Source organism: Strongylocentrotus purpuratus, unplaced genomic scaffold (assembly GCF_000002235.5).
Source record: "Strongylocentrotus purpuratus isolate Spur 01 unplaced genomic scaffold, Spur_5.0 spur5_scaffold_5, whole genome shotgun sequence".
NCBI lineage: Eukaryota > Metazoa > Echinodermata > Echinoidea > Camarodonta > Strongylocentrotidae > Strongylocentrotus > Strongylocentrotus purpuratus.
The window spans coordinates 24,532,839-24,552,320 of record NW_022145611.1 but is presented as its reverse complement, the minus strand read 5'-3'; the positions used below and the strand labels follow the sequence as shown (position 1 = coordinate 24,552,320).

Below are 19,482 nucleotides of genomic sequence, written 5' to 3'. Positions count from 1 at the left end.
CAGATTGTTTCATTATGTACAGGGGTGGGCAGGAAATTGGGAATATAATAGTACCGAGACATCACTGATTAGGTGTCTCTTTAACTTCTAGTGTTATGATAACTGTCCACTCTTTATTGTTAAGACCTAAAAAGGCAGATATATGCTCATACAAATGGAGGTGCTGTGATCTAGAGTCAACAGACTGTATTGTAGATCATACAATATGGGGTTTGATTACCTGCCATGGCACTAACATACTTTTGAAAGACATCAATCTACATTTACCATACTCCACCCACGTTCAGTAAGTGGGTACCTGCTGGATGTATTCCTTGAATTCCATGAGTGGCACGGTTGTAGGAGCTAAAGCTGGGGTAATAATATCCAAAGTCCCTTTCCAAGTGCATAGAGATATTACATTTCAATGAGGTATGTCCTATACAAAAAGTGAATATCATCATTGTATCAATTTGTGTCAACTCCAAGAAACACAGTAATAATGTTCTCTTCTCAGGGACTGGGTAATTGAGGAGGACTGCCTTTAGCCTGTACTATCACTATACTATCTTGGTCTCAAAACCTAGTTTCCTAAGATGGTCTTTCTATCTACTTGGCAATACGTTTTCCAAATGCATAAAAATAAATCAATTTGTTTTCTTACTTTGTGACGACACTTTGTAAGTATCTGCACAAGAGATTTGGACATTAGCTCAAACTGCTGCTTATCTAGAAGCCTATGTTGGAGATCTCTAAACGGGGGAGCAACTTCTGCTAGAGCCCCCATGAGTAAGCTGGATTCCTGTGGAATAGAATGGAAAGAATATTAAATACAATTGGAGGGTAACTGATATAGCTGATTGATGGAAATCCCTTCATCAGATCATTCATAAGTTTTACATAACAGTTCTGATGAATGAAGATATCTTTTACTTATTTCTATACTGGTTTCAAACAAGTTTTTTGCTAAGAGTTGATTAAACTGAGCAAATACTGATACATACATGCCAACATTTGAAAATCAGAAATCTGTACAAATTATGCTATTTAAAAAAAAAAGAGGAACAATCCTAACTCTCCTATTCAATACTACAGACAAATTTGTACAGGAAGAGGAACACCTGCATTAAAATGATAATTATCTTCTCCCAAAAAGAGGAATGTTCCTCTTTAATCTGAACGGTTGGCATGTATGCTGATAAGCAACCTAAAACAAGTCTATAACATTATTTCCTCAGACTTTGTCTTCCGAAATGAGTAGCAAAATGCCTTAATGGGAAAACTGTAAGAGGATGATACAAATATAAATATAAATAACACATTGAATGTTGGGCGCTTGTGACTGCAATATAGTTTCACCTTGAGAGTGAGCCAGCAGCATGTAAGAATGAGTTGATGCTCCAGGGACGATGCTCCCGCCCCATCATCACCATCTCCTTCATCTTCTGTTCCTAAGCCCATCACCAGCTTTTCAATCTCCTCCCCCATCTTTCCAAAGGATGGAGACATGTGGTTCAACTCCTCCCCCTTGGAAGACGTCTCTGGTATCACATCTCCCAAGTCAAGTCGTATATCGCCAGCAGGAGTGGTGTCCATTCTTGCATCGGGTTCATTGGTAGCGCTGCTTAGTTCTTGCCTCAACCCAGTTCTTCCATTCCCTATCACTGAGGCTGCTCCATCTGTATCTCTGGTCTTGGTAGCAACATCCTTTGTTCCAAAATCTTCCAATCTTGGAAGTTCATCCTTGCTCTCAGGAGGAGAAGGGGATGGCTTTGTCCTTCCAGCCAAAAGATCTAGGATGAACTCAATGATCTGATGAAGCATGGTATTGATTTCCCTCACGATGGCCTGCCATGTCTCAGGTTTCTTGGTGACAAGCATAGAGAAGATTCTTGAATCCTCTGTCAGGCACTTCCTGATTGACATAATAATACCTGAAAAATGATACAATTTCAAGTAAGAGATTAAATGAGAAGATCTTGATAGGCAGAAAAATCAAAGTCAATCTAATATTTCTTATTTTACTTTTAAAAATTTTAAAACAATTTTTTCCAAAATGTCATCATTGTATATATCTGTATCATCTTTAGCGTTCCCTTCTAATCAGAATAGTTTATTGATATGAGAAAACAAAGCAGTTTACCAAGTATTTTGTGATATCCCATTAAAACGTACATACTACATGCACTAAGGCCATATATTTGCAATAAAACAAATACAATTATGAATGCTTTCAGACAGAATACATTCACAAATAAAAACAACACATTGTTCCCTATATTGAATCCAATTGAGTAATCTCCAAAGATATGCATTTGATATACACAATAGCAGCATTAAAAAAAAGTTGATAGCGTTTTTAATGCTAATGTAGTAAAAGCACATGAAAGTATTTGATGATTACAGGCATTTAATAATAGCATCAAGTATTTAGAAATAAAAAATAATAATAATATGGTTATTTATATAGCGCCAGGATCCGTCAGGTTCTGATGATCATGGCGCCTTACACATATTACCCTGGTCGTAGCCGAGCTGCCAAAGTAACTAGCCCTCAAGCATATCAGGTACCCATTTACTAAGAACAAAAGTCTCATATGAGTTCAATGAGTGGGAGGAAGGGCACTTTAGGATGTTTAAGGTGCCAAATGGTTTGAAGTGCCCCCTCCCCCATCCTAAACAAATCTCCTACACTCACCATGCATAGGAGTAAGGGCTGCTGCTTGGAGAATGTTGATCTTTGCACACTTGAACTGGTAGGCGAGGCTTTTCATTAGACTCAACACAAACTGTACGGGAGGACTGGTGGTTTTGCTAGGTGACTTATTCTTGGATGGTTTGACAAGCTCATCCAGACCTTCACTACTCTCAACCATTTGTCTGAAGAAAGTAAAATAACAAGGGTTTATAGTTCAAGATTCCTCTACTTTATATTATAATTATCACTTTTACTTATTAGTTCATATACCAAGTTATTATTTTTGTTGTTGTATTGTCCAATAAATCATAAATAGTGATATTTTAATCAATAATGTATGAAGTGCTATTATTTATTTCAAATTAAAACATCCATTCAGTCTGGAGTAACAATTCTTGCTTGAAAGATCAGTTATAATATTAAAATCAATACAAATCCACTAAATTAGACACTAATTATTGATTAATGGATGTTTTGAAGATAACTCACCTGTGAAAAGAGAGCTTGCACAGCATAGCGCCTGCCTCACATTCATGGAATTTAGGACTACAGATGAGCTTCATGCCTTGGACCAGGATCTCAGATGGACTGGACCAGGGATGGGCTGGAGATGAGGGGAGAGGCCAGGGAAAGGATCCAACCAATAGATTGTAAGCCGATGATCGAATGTCATTGGAGGAATCAAAGAGAGAGTTCACCAAGAGAGATGCATTCCTAAAATTTCAAATAGAGAACATCAAAGAAAAAATCAGGTAAGATGCTTTAAATAACATTATAGGCTAGGGCCAGGAAATTGACCGAGTGGTATGACCATATCAATCCTCGACATGAAATAGATGTAACTTGATTTTGACAATCAATAACCGAATAAATCTAGGTCTTTTTCTCTTTGTCAATTATTCTTCATTTATGTTATAGATTGTAAAAATCACCAAAGATTTTATCAATTTGTCATAATTGCTTCTAATCTTAACTTGCTATGTGTTATTTTATAAATGTTGTGTTTGGACAAATTTCTATCGAGAGTTGCATAACATAACGTTGTCCATAACTTTTTACACATTATAATTTTCCTTATCTTTAAATTTTCAGTATTAAAATTAAAATTGAAATTGAAATATTTACCTTTCAGAAAAGAGGTTCACCTTACCAAGTTGCTGACACCATGAAAGTAGTTTCTTAGAAGCAGCTGGAAAATATAAAAGTGAATTAACCACTCAGATAGATATCATGACCATGTTTTATGCATCATCTTTTAACCTACCGGTAAAGCATTGCAAGCATACTACAAAATATATATCACACCATAAACAAGTACACACATTCATCAATGACAGTGATGATTGTTTTTTATTATGCAAACTTTATCCTAAAAAATTATTTTGAAACAGAGAAGTGTATTATTTAAGAAAAACAAAATTGTTGCCAATTTGAGATAAAAAACAACACATGAACCGTTTGGCTTGTAAAAAAGATTCCGTACTTCATGGCTTAAGAACAACGAGGTACATAATCAGTGGCAGGAGTGGAATCTTGGTATTACCTGCAGGTAAAGGACTGCTTGCATTTTTGGGATTGGTCTCTTTGCCACCGGTGAGATTCTCATACATGAGACGGAGAAGGTCTAGTGAGGCCCTTTTCCTCTGGTAGCAAGCTCCAGGGAAGAGGGAGGAGAAGCTCTGCTCCATCAGCCAGTCCATGAGTTCCATAGCTGCCTGGAGCTTGGCCTGAAGAGCTTTGGTTTCAGCTTTCATCTCTCTAGTCCCGCTGCAAAGAAGTAGATGATAAGAACACAATAATTACATGATTTATACATAACACCTATCACCTACGTCCATCGTATCCTGGAGGTTCTGCAAATGTTCTTGGAAGATATTTTTGTTCACCCTTGGTCAAAGTAGAGTTAGTTGGCCTTATATCACCAAAGGGGAGTGGTTTGGGAGAATCAAAGCATCTTTACAGGTTGAAAGTTGCATTGACATGTTCTTAACATTTGATTACCCTTGTAAAGGAAAATTCATCTTCTTCATTCCAAAGTCCCTCATGGTTGGTGTAAATACCATGTTATCACAATACTCGCTCAAGTAATAAATTTCATTATCCCAAAGTTAATACACAGTTTTTATTTAACTCATTAAGACACAGTGGTCCACGCGTGTGGAATAACCTCTCAGAGGAAATAAAGAGTTCAACAAATATAACTTCATTTAAAGCAAAGTTGAAAAGGGTATATATTAATGATTATTAATTTTTTTTTTTTTTTTCTTCATTAAATTTACAATTACCATTACCCCCCCCCCCCCCACCCTCCCTGTATGATTGCTGGTGTCTGTTGGTGTAGTGTGTTACTTATTAATCTGCAAAATGTTTGTATTTTGTTATTGCAATTGTTTATACCATGTATTTTTTCCCTTTACTGGGAACTACGCCATACAAGTTTTTATAAACTTTTTTGTAGTTTCCATTTTTTTCTTTTACTATGTATATTTGCGATTTTTTTTGTTGTATATATTATAACATCGTTTTTATGCTTGAGGAAAATTAATAAACTGAATTAATTTAAAAAAAAAATAATAATAATAATAAAATTAATAATAATGTTTGTGCAGTGGTGCGATCCATGCAACCACTACTACCTTCCAAACATCCCCCTCTAAAGGAAAGTACGTTATTTACTGAACACATTTCCAGGAGTAAAAACACATGGGTTCACCTGTCCACATTGCTTTCAACAAAAGCCGTGGCAGACTGTATCTTCTTGATCCAAGCGAGGCTGCTGTCTCTCAGTCTGACGATCAGTGCCTTCATGCTGATCCTCAACTGGTTCCTCAGTGAGGTATCATCGCTGTTCAAGCAGTTCTGGACCAGGGTCTTGATGAGCCTGGTCTCGTCATCGCCAACAGGTTGTGCCGTCCTTGGAGAGTAGCATATGAGATAGATGGTGTCGCCCCTGATGTCGTCATCGTGATGGTTTACAGCTTCTTCCAAGGTAGCAGAGTGATGGTGCTGTTGAAAGAGATGAACAAACAAATCAGAATCATATTAATTGTATGAGTATTCAATGACAAATTGTGCTGAGTAAAATTGAAAATAAAACTAGTAATTCATAAAATTCAATAGAATCTTCAACACCTACAGTCTATCAATAATCCTCGACATTCAATACAATGTACAAATAAGTCCTTTGTAATTTGAATATGACGTACCCAGTACTCTTACACAATGTAAAAATGGTAAAAAGACTTTTCTTCAGTGATAGAAAAGTCCACCTCTAATTTCTGTTCAATATAAGAAAATCATCTTTTATTTAACATTTTACAAATACTTTACGTATAATTACATGTAAATATATCACATGACTTTTCAAAATATTACATGTCATTGCATACAGTTTTCTATTCTTACCATCCACTCCTGTCCTTGAAGAATCTTGCATGTTTTAGCTTGCTTCAGTAGGATGATCTTTCTATGGAGGTTTCTCGCCTCTTGTTTGTGACCAGCTCTCATTATTACCTTCACATCCAGCAACAAGGGGAATGTTTCAGGAAACATTTTGAAGGTGGCTGGCAACCAGGTATTGGCAATTTGGCTCCTGACAAGTCTGTTGAAAAAATTGGATGCAGTGATTGTAGTCTGATTGCATGAAAATTATTCATCATTAATATACACATGTACCGTTACATCTTTACTGGCAACATAGAATCATATGAAGTAGAATATGTACCGGTACTAGAAATAATAATAATTATAGGCATTTCTATAGCGCCGTCTATCTGGAAATTCTATTCCGAGGCGCATTTATTATTACCCCAGCTTTAGCCTAGCTGCCATTACAGCGCTCTAGCATTTCAAGGAATTAATTCCTGCAAGGTACCCATTTACCTCAAATAATACTTTTCATACTTATAGCAAATATCACTATCATAGTCAGGGCTTTGTCACACATCGAACATTAGACAAGTTACATGAATGATATTCAGAAATATATGAATGCAGGTAAACTTCTATAAATAAATAATACCAGTTAATAATTATTGAATCCACACAGATCAGTAAAAGTTCATTTTCTTTTGCAATGACCACCAGAGATATAGTTGGAACTGAGATGATACAGTAATATCCACTTAGGAAGATTGACATGACAACACAAATATTGTCAACATCTTTTATTTTGAAGAGTGAATACAAGCAAGAAAACAAAACAAATTTGACCAAATTAGAGTTGAATTCACATAGTTTTCACTCACGAGTTATCACTACAGAGACCAGTTACAATAACTTTTTCAAAGTGCTCCTGCCAAGTCCCTAGTGGAGTCTCCTGGACTTCTTCTTCCTGCATCGCATCTTTGACCCTGGCAGGGGTCAGGGCCAGTTCTGACTTGAGCCCTGCTAATAGGATCTTGTAAGTGTCATTGGCCACAGACAGGATATGGTTTGTATCCAGGCAGGAGAGGAGCTCACTCGGGAGACCTGGGTGGAGGAGGAGGACAGCTTTTGCCCCCAGGTGGGGGATCAGGGTCGTCAAGAGGGTGTAGCGACCCTTCAGATGAACAGGTGATCCCAGAAGCTCCTGGGCCAAGTATCTCAACAGCTAGAAAATGGAGGAAACATTGAACTTAAAGTCTTGAAGTTGGATCTACAATGTATAACATTATGAGAGTTGAAGTTTGAACCATGGGATTTATCCTCTTGTTACATTCATAATTCACCATCTCCTCAAAATATAAAGAACATGGCAGGTTGGCAGATAAATACAAGAAAAAGTTATAAATTACAACCACACATTACAAGAGTGACGCTGTCTGTCTCCATCTCGCATACCGGTTCTAAGACACATACTCTGGTGAAAACTGCTCTGCAGTCAATATCCTACCCTAACTTCAACGCTGGATCTTTCAAGGAATTTCTTCCTGCAGGTAATAAACCCCATGCCAATCCTAATCCTAATCTGACCTAAAACCAAACTGCAATATTAATCCTAACCCTACAATGAATAAAAATAAAGCTAGGAGCCACTGTAACCGGAGTATATGTGGGATCACCTATCTTTGACAAAAAAATACTGTCCAGAGCAACTGTCACTGGGGCATATACTGGAGCACCTACCTCATCATCTTTAGAATTCAGGAGGCAATTCTCTGCTCCGTAAGATTCCAGCAGAGAACCGAACAACACCCTGATCTGTTCCGGCACTCCATCAACAGGACTGTGCCAGTGTCTCCAGATGCAGCTCAGCACCAGCTGGACCACATCTGAAGACCTCGTCAGGAACCGTTGGGCATTGTTGTTGAGGAGTGACCGCAGATGCTCAAGGTGACGATGGACACACTGAAGCCATAGAGTGAATACTGCAGGATTTAAAAAGGAGATAGAAAGAAAAGTGGTGTTTTCAGCCAGGTGGTCTTTATATGCAGTTTCAATTTATAAAGGAAACATGAAAGGAGTCTAGCTACAAGACAAACTGGCCTTCTATAGGAACATTTGACCGAAGCATATTATAAATGACATTGCATTCATCTATTCATGCACTCACAGATCTTTCCCTTAGATAAGGCATGGTAAAAAAAAGGGTAACTGTCATGCATTTCAATAATGAAGAGCTGTAAGACTTGGAGCATTCAGTAAAAACCATGAGCTACTTAAATCCACTTCAAATCAAATTGTATCCATATATTTTGGGATCTATTTAAATGCCCATATTTTCATGTATATTCTTGATATACATTTACACTATCTTCAAAATACTATGTCTAATCATATGACTTTTTTCATGCTTTTGAACACATATTCTATACTGCTACCCTTTTAAAGTGATACAGTAACTTTGTCTCAGATTCTGAAACAAAATCCTGGATTTAGCTCATGCTCCAATGATAATTATAAACCTTTAGGTCAGTCAGGAACCCCATGACTTTTACAAGCCGATCGCTTGTCTGATTTTCAGTATATTTATGATTGGAAATCGAAACCAAATTTTGTGTTTGACTGACGGTTTTCATAACATTACAATCTATTAGGGAAAACAAGTATGGTAAAACCGGTCACTCAAAAATTTGTACCTTTTTGAGGCACTTCTTGATCATTTTGAAGCGCGATTATTTTTTTAGGGCTTCAATATTACACCATATCACAGACACTGATAACATGTAGGGCCGTGCATCTCAGATTTAACATTGTTAAACGATGCCTTTAACCTATTGCCCAAGGGAGTTGGGTGGATCTTGACAGAATAGTCCAGTTTACTCACATATTCCAATTCATGGATGTTTCTCTCCTGGGGTCCTAGCGAAGAGTTATCCATTGACATGTAATTAATGAATGAACTACAATACTTGAAATCCAGTCTGCATACATTACTTGTTGCTTTGTCAGGTAAGCCTCTAGCAAAATGTCAGGTTGTCAAGGACAACCTTTTTTGTATATCCTAGTAAACGGAATATTGAGCCATAATCAGGATTGACAGTGCAGTCATCATTTCTAGAAGTGGTCTCTGACTTACATTGAATGGAGTGAAATTCAGGAGTGTCTGTGCTGCCCAGGAGTTCTTGAGTAACAGTCAAGAGAGGTCCAACTAAGAAGATGTGACCCTTCGAGGTCAAAATAATATGGAGAAGAGACTTAATCAGATAAATTATGTAAGCATTAGTGACTTTGAAGAACAGCCAGAGCAACTTCTTAATTTATTTTTTTTATTAAACAACTATTCACAGCAGTATAAGTCAGCATTTTTCATTGAATTTTCAATTTCAATTAAATGAAAAAACACTCTGTCGTCTATACCAACAGATCCACTGAACAGAAATAAGAACATGGGACACTCCTATAAAATAGCATACAATGCATAGTTTTAAACGGGGTGATGTGATAAAGTTACATACAGTGTGTGAATAATTTCTCTTTGCCAACAATGGCATTCACTTTCTTCATATACACTACCTGCCGCTTTATGATAAATCTAAGGAAATAATTGATGGAAAATCTAAAATATCTATAATTTTTTGTTAATGGTGTTAATTTCATAAAATGGTTTTACAGCAGAATAGGGAGGGGTTAAGGGTGGCAGGTGCTGGGAAATGACCGTGGCAATAGGTTTCAAGTGACAGTATTCTTTCTGGGGATAGTATGGATAAACATTCTATTAACTTAACTTATTTTTAAGTAAGATCATTATGAATTTATCCAATTCCGGCAAACTTAAGTCTGTAATTATGATAGGAAACAAATGGCTAAATCACTTTTAATCGTTGACAAAATTTGAAATATGATCGTTTTATAAAGGAATAAATATAAAATATCATTTCCTTTGAAGTTTAACGATAACAAAGTACAACTAAATCCTTGAACTGATTAATTCGAAATCATAAGAAGAAATCATGCTCTTCTTCATTCTAAATCAATCAACATTATCATTATTATAAGACCCTCTTACATCATCATCAGAAAGAGAAAGCAAAGCATTATGATGCCCACTCACTTCATTATCACCACTCCCTGTTGGTATTCTCTCCAGAAGTATTCTGACATCTCCACATGTTATCAGCCCCCGGGCAAGACAAAGAGCTCCAAAAGCCTTCTCTGGGGGACTAAAGTCCTGGAAAGGGGGTCCTACAAGTCTGTTGAAGAAGCCTAGATCTGAGTTGAAGTCTGTGATTGTCTGTGCACTTCCTGTATTTCAAATAAAGGTCAGGGGTCAAATAAAGGTCAAGTGTCTAATGTGAAATTCATTTGTCTGATGCTCACGATAAAAAAACAAAAGCGCTTCAGCAAAATAAAATGACCAGAGCATAGCGCACTTCATATTCCTATACCTAATGATATTTTGTAGATGTTTATTTCTTTCTCACTCCCATTTGCAATGTTTTTACATGTAAAACAGTTTCCCTTTTGCTGCAAATATTCACTGTGGACATTGCTGTTTCAACTCCCTCCTCTCCTAAGATTGGAATGGGACATCAACGATACATAAAAGATTAAAAAGTACAGATATCAATTTATACCTCACCTTGGTGGAAGGAATGAAGGAGATTTAATGCCATGGAAACGGCATCTTTAGGATTCGGTGCAGAGTTGAAGAGCATTCCAACAGCACTGCCAGACATTAAACCACTCTCTCTGGAAAATTTCTGGGTACAACAAAGAAAAGAAAGTAATACCAAATGAAGCTAAAGAAACCAACCCTCCATTGCCTTCAAAATAGCCTGTCATGGTGCATGTGCGTGCGTGTGTTTATGTGTGCATGTAAATATAGTCTTGTGATGGAAGAGTTGACTTCACCACCCTAACATCAAGAATTTTACTTTCATACCATAAAAAAAAAAAAAAAAAACATTTAATTATAATTTTGAAAATATGAATACACTCTGCTGGATTTCCAGAACAACTAACTTTGTCTGAATTCTCCTAAGACAAAATGAAATTAAGGATAACAAAAATGTCAATTTTAACCAGAAACTTTCTTCTCTCAAGAAGTAAGTATATTTTCCTCTATTCAACTTTGTATTTTGGACTCAAAATACTTCAATATATTGCACTGTCAAAAGAAAAATGATACACAAATGCATGAGTACGTACATCCACTCCATGGATTAAAAGGATAAACTCATTACCTCTGTACTATAACTGAAAGTAACTAGATGGAATTTTGACTGCGCGCAGTCGAAAATGATGCCTCCGCCATAGAGCAATTTAAACAAGTTTGGAGTTTAAATCTCCAGTGGTTCTTGAGATATCATGATAACAATCTCAATGTATGGAATTTCATAAGTTGACCTCTGTGACCCTTGACCTTTGACCTACGTGCTCCAAAATCTAATCAGATTGTCTTCCTATGGTGATACACACTATCATTAAGTTTGAAGTTTAAATCTCCAGTGGTTCTTGAGATATTATGATATGGTGATACATACTATCATTAAGTTTGAAGTGAAAATTCTCCAGTGGTTCTTGAGATATCGCGATAACGATCTCAATGTATGGAATTTCATAAGTTGACCTCTGTGACCCTTGACCTTTGACCTACGTGCTCCAAAATCTAATCAGATTGTCTTCCTATGGTGATACACACTATCATTAAGTTTGAAGTTTAAATCTCCAGTGGTTCTTGAGATATTATAATAACAATCTCAATGTATGGAATTTCATAAGTTGACCTCTGTGACCCTTGACCTTTGACCTACGTGCTCCAAAATCTAATCAGATCGTCTTCCTATGGTGATACATACTATCCTTAAGTTTGAAGTTTTTACATCTACAGTGGTTCTTGAGATATCATGATAACAATCTCAATGTATGGAATTTCATAAGTTGACCTCTATGACCCTTGACCTTTGACCTACGTGCTCCAAAATGTAATCAGATTGTTTTCCTATAGTGATACACACTATCACTAAGTTTGAAGTTTAAATCTCCAGTGGTTCTTGAGATATCATGATAACAATCTCAATGTATGGAATTTCATAAGTTGACCTCTGTGACCCTTGACCTTTGACATACGTGCTCCAAAATCTAATCAGATCGTCTTCCTATGGTGATACATACTATCCTTAAGTTTGAAGTTTAAATCTCAAATGGTTCTTGAGATATCGCGCTAACAAACTCAATACAAGGAATTTCATAAGTTGACCTCTGTGACCTGTGACCTTTGACCTACGTACTCCAAAATCTAATCAGATCGTCTTCCTATGGTGATAAATACTATTCCCGAGTCTTAAGTTTAAATCTTAAACGGTTCTTGAGATATTGTGATAACGGTCAAACGGGACGGACGTACGGACGTACGGACGGACAACCCGAAAACATGATGCCTCCGGCACCACCTTCGGTGGCGGAGGCATAAAAATAATTAGAGAGACTTAGCTTTAAACTTGCTGATTATAATATATCTGTTTGAAGACCTGTGTGACTTACCTTACTACACATCACGATGACAAGATTCCCAACCAGACCTGAAAGCTGGGATACTAAATCTGCATGGTGTCTACTTTTAACACTGCCTTCACTACCCCTACTGCCCTGGGCGCCATCGAGAATCTCCCCGAGTTGCAGAGGGACAAGTTGACTCATCTGTAAGGCTAGTCTGGACAGTGTCGAGCAGCATGCTGTGACCTCGGGGCGAAGAGCAATTCCGGGGAGGGTCGTTGAAACCTCTGCTACTATTGAGGTCATTGTGCGGTTCATGGCAGTGAGGAATTGTGGAAAATGTGTGGCAAGCGGGCTATGTACCAAAGGGCTCGCTTCTAGAAGGTTGGAAACTGAATGTGAGGAAAACATGTAAAATTTACATCAATTACCTCTCCAAAATTTTGTTAAAGAATACCCTTTTATATATACCATTTCTATTTTGTTTTCATTTGTTTCTTTATGGAAGAAACTACATATCAACAAAATATTATAGTTTCTCCTTGTCAGTGGACAAACAGTATTCATTAAGAGGGAGTAGTATGTGGTTTTGGGCAAAAACTGCTCACTGGTCAATATGTAGAAATGCTATTGTACTCTACACATAAGATATAAAACAATATTTCCAGTTACACATCAGATTTATAAGAAAACAATTGAAAAATAGAATGATATCAAAGTTATGAGAACATTGATCAGTTTACCTCTGGATGCCTGAATGTTGTTCATCAAACCACCATTCTCCGACAGAAGAACCACAAATTGACTGTCAATGATGTCAGCCATCTTAGGATAAAGCTCAGACAAAGCTAGAGCAGCCTGTAATACAGCATTTAAAAGGGAACAATGTCAAAATCGAGGGAGAGAGTATTATTAATTTACTCCCTTAGTATACAAAATTTTCTTTGCATGTCCCACTAAAATTGTGATGACTGAAGAAAAAAAGAAGAAAAAAGTATTCTTATTTTTAAGTGATGATACGTTTTAATATATTACTGACAGCCTGACACTTCTTACAGTATAATATTGTTGATATTTTCTGAGCAGAACACAACTTGAGTATTCAAACTTGTATGTACTGGTACTCTGTTTTTAGCATGCTCATTACAATTCATATACTTTCCTTTCAAATGCACTGTCTAATTGATATTTAATTCATTGTTCATCATAATGAAAATGTATATTCCGGTGAATGATGCTGAAAAACGTATTGGGCATTCATATCTCCCATGTTGCTACTTATTAGGTCACTAGCTCTGAAGCTGTAACCCACTTCCAGCTGGAATAGCTGTTCTTTCCTCCATGTATGTAGTCTTGTTTACCCATGATCCTAATGGAGTAAAATATGGTATAGAAGTGTCTAAGAGAGGTGGTTTTGGAGGAGTAAAGCAATTTGGTAGGCTGAAACTAGCCATACGCATATGGAAGGTACCTTTGTTAGGGAGAATTTACAGTAGATATCTTTTTCCCCCTGAAATCTCTTATGCTTTGGCATTAGCACTGAGGCTGTTGCATACCGACAAGAGTAGAGTAGGTAGATTAATCACTCACTATCAATATCTTTCCAGGGATAAGTTAGCCCACTCAAAAAACCTATTATCCTTGAGAGAATTGAAACCCATTCCATTTATTAAACAATAATCCATTTGAGAAACATTGAGAAACTGGCTACTTGGTATCAATCTAATAAATCAAAATCAAATCACATTGACTGCCACTACAATCAAATTTTGACCTCTGACCTTGTGAAATTTTCGGACCAGCTTGACCTCAACAGCTGTCTCAAAAAAGACCCAGGTGAATCTTGACACCACATCCTCTAGAATGGCCTGACTGGGTCTATAACTTGCAGAGCTTTTCCTTGAGGCAATATTTGCAGGGATGCTTCCTTTCACAGCTTGTTGGATTCTTGCAGCGATGCTATCTGCAAGCATTTGCCACTGTTTTGTATTTTCATCATTTCTTAAATACAAAAGACAAACAAAATACATTAATACATAATTATACATCATCTAATTTTCATCTAAACTTCCATTAAAAAAAAGTTAAAAATAAGCCTTTTTGAAGAAGCTTATCTAGGACTAGAAGAATTTAGTAATGCTTTTGTAAAAACTAGAATTTAAATAGTTATGCCCATTGAGCTTTTGGACCTTGTAATTGTAAATCAAACATATGGTTTTCTTTCAAGTCAACTGCAGCTAACTTTCTACTAAAAATCTGTAAAATGAATTGAAAAGCCAAAGGGAGATTATGGCTAGAGGAAAAACATACACAGATGTACTGTGTTTGTCATTAGTTTTATATAAGAGCTGCTGGTAATTATATAAATCAATTGTTCATTATTGATCAAATTTTGTCAAGTGATTTACATACTCTGCTTTAGCTGAATTAACCGAGATCATACTTTTTCTTTCTATTTTGTTCATAATATAATCAGAAGCATTCTACTAAGATTAAGTACCAAAGCACAGGAAAAATTAAGGTTGTAACAAATATTTAAAGCCTACATATTGAATTTGAATTTATTGATTCATCTGTCATTATAATATAAATTCTTTTTCCATTGGTTTAAGAATAATAGAGATCATGTCACAACAAAATTATACATTTATAAGAAAGAAGTATACAATGACAAATATACAGGTACATTATGTGAAGGTAAAAATAAAGAGAGACAAAAATACAAAAGAGGTTTTAAGCTATGGGGTTCACTGAAAGAGGATAGTCAGAGGAGACAGATAACAAAACGAAGTGAGCAATTCTTGATAGATCAGTGGGTGTTGATATGAAAAATAAACTGATGACTTAAACTGGTTTACTGTTTGTCAATCACCAACCTTTCTTTCTTTTCAGAAAACTCCTTTAAGCTCTCAAGAATTTCCCCCCAACAAGAAGTCTCTCTGGCAGAAGTCTTCACAGACTTGCTTTGACTTCGAGTAGAAGATAGATTTGCCATTCTGGTCCTAAAGAAATCATAATAAAGAATAAAATGTAATCATTATGACACAGGTAAATTAGACCTACTCACACAAATTAGTATCAGACTCAGTTTCTGTTCCTTTGCTCCATATTACGCTTTGAATTCAGTCAAGCGTTTCTGCTTCCCATATGAGGAGAATATCCGACACAGAACTGAGCCAGACAAAATTACCAAGATGAAGACACCCAACCAGCCCTGCACCCAACTACAAGAAGGAAGAAAATGAAATTGAACTTGAAGCCCGACTGCTGAGAACAGCATTCTTCCAGAATCTAGGGTAAAGGTAAACTTGTAAAGGTAAGGAAGGCTAATGACAAGAGATCGATATGTCTTGTCTTCTCATTCCATTGTTTCCCACAATAAAAAAAGTTTATGATTATGGCACTGTAAGATGTAGACCCTTTTCCTGTCCTGCAATATCACTGAATAAAATACATATTGTAGGTCTAGTCTAGAGTAGACTTAGGCCGAATTTTCTGTCTCTTTCGTTCGTTAGCCTCTTATTGGGGTCTTATTGAGAGAGCCGACCCTACCCCATAAGAGGCTAACGAACGAACAAAGACGGTCTAGAGTACACTATATCTAGGCTACTTCCTTGTAGGCCTACAAAGTACAAATAATATTTTTGTTGGAGTTAATTCTTCAAATGGCGAACTAACACAGTCTAACTCTAGACATAATATGTATGGCTTTAGGGCATGTTCAATCAGTAAAAAAAACATACACAGCAACAAACCTGGGAAAACTGAGGAGGGGGTGGGGGAGGGATGAAGATTGAAAATTTTAAGAAGTGAGCCTATGCATGTGTACCGGTACGTCAGGTGAATCCACCGTGAAGCTGGAGCGCGCGAAGGCGACGATCACCACGCCAGAGGTTCAGGGACAGTGGCTCACCTGTGACTCCCAGGTCCCTGCTCAACTCAAGGCGAGCTAATTAGCGCTGAACTGACACTGTGACTGTGTTTGGTGATCAGTGCCACGAAAGGCACCCTATTAATTGCATACCTTTTCTTTTAAGATCACTTCCTTACATCTGAACGGGCTCGGTAATAATACTTAATAGAACAGTCTAATTTACCGAAAAACATGCAAAAGGAAGAACGACTGTCGCGGTCTCGGTCAGAAAGTTCGCTTACATCACCCACACTACCCTGTTCTATGGAACGCGAACGTGAATTTGTTACGAAATCAAAGATCTTGATTGTGAATTTGTTACGAAATCAAAGATCTTGATTGTGAATTTGTTACGAAATCAAAGATCTTGATTGTGAATTTGTTACAAATATCAAATTGGCCTAGTATCTCAAATCCAGGCGCGTACGCAGGATTTTTTCAAGGGGGGTGGGGGGGGGGGGGGGGGGGGGGGGGGGGGGGGGGGGGGGGGGGGTAAGAGGTCACTTTTTTTTTTTTTTGGTCCCCCAAAAATCGCAACGACTCAGCCGACCGCTGAATAAGGGGGGGAGGGGGGGGGAGGACTCTTTTTTTTGGTCTCGAAATTTGGAAATTTGACATTTTGCTCAGTTGGGGGGGGGGGGGGGGTAAGGTCACCTTTTTTAGGTCGGCCGTGGGCATAATTTTTTTTTTTTTTTTTTTTTTTTTTTTTTTGCTTTTTTTTTTTTTTTTTTTTTTTGGGGGGGGGGGGGGGTTACATACATAAAATTACCAAAGGGGGGGGTTAAACCCCCCCCCCCCCCCCTGCGTACGCGCCTGCTCAAATCAATTCTCATCACAAATTTATTTCATCATTGAACATTGGGCAACAGAGCATAAAATCCACTTTGTATACATGTATAATTGCAGGCGCGGATCCAGGATTTTCCAATAGGGGGGGCCGGAATTTTGGAAAGTGTGCAGACCATTTTTACAACTCAACATATCAATACTGACAAGGTCATATCAGAAGCACCATACAGGTACAATTTTTGACATTTTCATCGGGGGGGGGGGGGCTAAAGCCTCTTTCATGACAAAAGTTTCATTAAATTATTAGAGAAAGAAGATGATTCGTTGTTATATTCTCGACTCTAAAATAATCCTTGTCTGAATTCAGTTTTCCCCCCCGCCCGCGCGTAGCGCGTAATTTTCGGACGCTTTATTAAATTATGAGAGAAAGAAGACCATTCGTTGTACCATTTTCGACTCTTAATCCTTGTTTGAATTCAGTCTTTCCCCTTCCCGCGCGAAGCGCGGCAGCTTTGACGTTTCATTAAATTATTAGAGAAAGGAGAGGATTCGTTGTACCATTCTCGAATCTAGATCCTTGTCTGAATTCAGTTCCTCCCCCCCCCCCCCCCCGCGCGAAGCTTTAACTTTCCATAGTTTTAATGATATTGTTAGAGGAAGAAGATGATTGTTGTTCCATTCTCGACTGTCCTACTTGTAGCTACCTGCTCCCTCTATATAGAAAACTTCCCCAATCGGTGGTCTGTTGGTCCCCTCTTTTTCTTACGTTAAATGAGAGCTGAGTTAATGAGATAGCCACCTGTCACAGTGACCTTGCTGGCTCGCTTGGTGGTCTAACCCTTCTGGCTGAAGTAGTAAAGCCTGCCTTTAATCCTTCACTGAATTCAGTCCCCCTCCCCCCTCCCGCGCTAAGCGCGGAAGCTTAAAGGAAAAGACCAGTTATGGTCATGCGCAGTGGCGGATCCAGGGGGGGCCGGGGGCCCGGGCCCCCCCCCCCCCTTGAGAAAAAAAACACGTTTTTTTACCTTTTTGGAAGGGGGGGGTGCAAAATGAATTTTTTTTTGAGGATCAAAAAAAATAAAATGTGCTCACTACCCCCCCCCCCCCCCCCCCCCCCCCCCCCCCCCCCCCCCCCCCCACTGAGCGAATTTTTGGCCGGCGCGTTTTTCAATTTTCGGGAGCAAAAAAAAAAAAAAAAAAAAAATTGTGCCCCCCCCCCCCCCCCCCCCCCCCCCCCCCCCCCCCCACTGAGCGACTTTTCGGCCGGCGCGATTTTCAAATTTTCGGGAGCAAAAAAAAAAAAAAGTTGGGCCCCCTCCCCTAAGAAATCCTGGATCCGCGCCTGGTCATGCGATTGCATTGTGAAAGAAACGTTGTGGAATCGATCAGAAAAGGTTGATCATTTAGCATCTCGCATCTGCAAGGTTCTGGAATCATCAAAATGATAAGAAATTTGGCCCATTCTTCGTAAAGTTACAAGCACTATACACAGAAAGATGTATATGGGACTACCCTATATCTCTCACAGACCATGAGAGAAACAAATTTACCAAATATATGAATTAGTAGGCGGTTTCCCGGCAAATTTTTTATCATCATTGTATTAGTCAAAACATATTCTTTCACATGATTGGTAATGAGAGCTTCCATTTCATTTTTTGAAATTGGGGCGTTTCCAATACTGGTCTTTACCTTTAACGTGTCATTAAATTAATAGAGAAAGAAGACGATTCGTTGTACCGTTTTCGACTTGTCAGAATTTTCAAAAATATTTCTTTGTCTGCTCCTGTTTTGTTATATGTCCTCTTACTGCCCCTACCGCCCTTGGCTACACGCCTGCTTTAAAGGGAGCATGAAGCAATCATGATTGTGATAGCACACAATTAGGTTAGTAGAAACGAAAGAGAAAAAAAGATCTATTACACCAACCATGGATAAATCACGGCCGGGAGCGTCATATCATATCATATCATATCATAGTTTTGTGTTATCGGGCGAGGGCCGGGGCGTAGCGACCAAGCGAGATTTTGCAATGTTGAATGCTGAAATTATGCATTCTAGAAAATCCCTAAGCCCAATAATTCTTTCCGCTATATGTCTTTCTAGCTGTATTTTTAAATTTCCAGGGCGACGTGTCCCCCTATCGGGCCCAGGATCACCGCCCCTGCCCCTGTCCATGTACTTGTGTGTTGGCTAAGTCAGTAGAGCGTCCGCCTTACAACCGGGAGGTCGAGGGTTCGAACCC

General features: G+C 38.1%; 1 protein-coding gene across 4 annotated transcripts in view; it reads right to left on the bottom strand.

The window, feature by feature from the left end:
* Positions 1–16,728, bottom strand: part of LOC100889845 (thyroid adenoma-associated protein homolog) — a 30,427-nt gene extending 13,699 nt beyond the window's left edge. Inside the window, exons 1-18 of one of the 4 annotated variants that reach the window (XM_030998993.1) lie at positions 16,291–16,728; positions 15,412–15,537; positions 14,317–14,536; positions 13,279–13,393; positions 12,584–12,927; positions 10,680–10,800; positions 10,152–10,342; positions 9,177–9,264; positions 7,784–8,025; positions 6,925–7,268; positions 6,083–6,278; positions 5,391–5,683; positions 4,221–4,444; positions 3,803–3,866; positions 3,167–3,391; positions 2,678–2,859; positions 1,339–1,913; positions 644–781 (exon numbers count right to left, since the gene is read on the bottom strand). In XM_030998993.1, the coding sequence (XP_030854853.1) occupies positions 644–781; positions 1,339–1,913; positions 2,678–2,859; positions 3,167–3,391; positions 3,803–3,866; positions 4,221–4,444; positions 5,391–5,683; positions 6,083–6,278; positions 6,925–7,268; positions 7,784–8,025; positions 9,177–9,264; positions 10,152–10,342; positions 10,680–10,800; positions 12,584–12,927; positions 13,279–13,393; positions 14,317–14,536; positions 15,412–15,530 (3,681 nt within the window). In that variant the 5' untranslated portion in view covers positions 15,531–15,537; positions 16,291–16,728. The remainder of the gene's footprint in view (positions 1–643; positions 782–1,338; positions 1,914–2,677; positions 2,860–3,166; positions 3,392–3,802; positions 3,867–4,220; positions 4,445–5,390; positions 5,684–6,082; positions 6,279–6,924; positions 7,269–7,783; positions 8,026–9,176; positions 9,265–10,151; positions 10,343–10,679; positions 10,801–12,583; positions 12,928–13,278; positions 13,394–14,316; positions 14,537–15,411; positions 15,538–16,290) is intronic. The other 3 variants (XM_030998994.1, XM_030998995.1, XM_030998996.1) reach the window with 3 other exon arrangements.
* Positions 16,729–19,482: the final 2,754 nt, after the last annotated feature.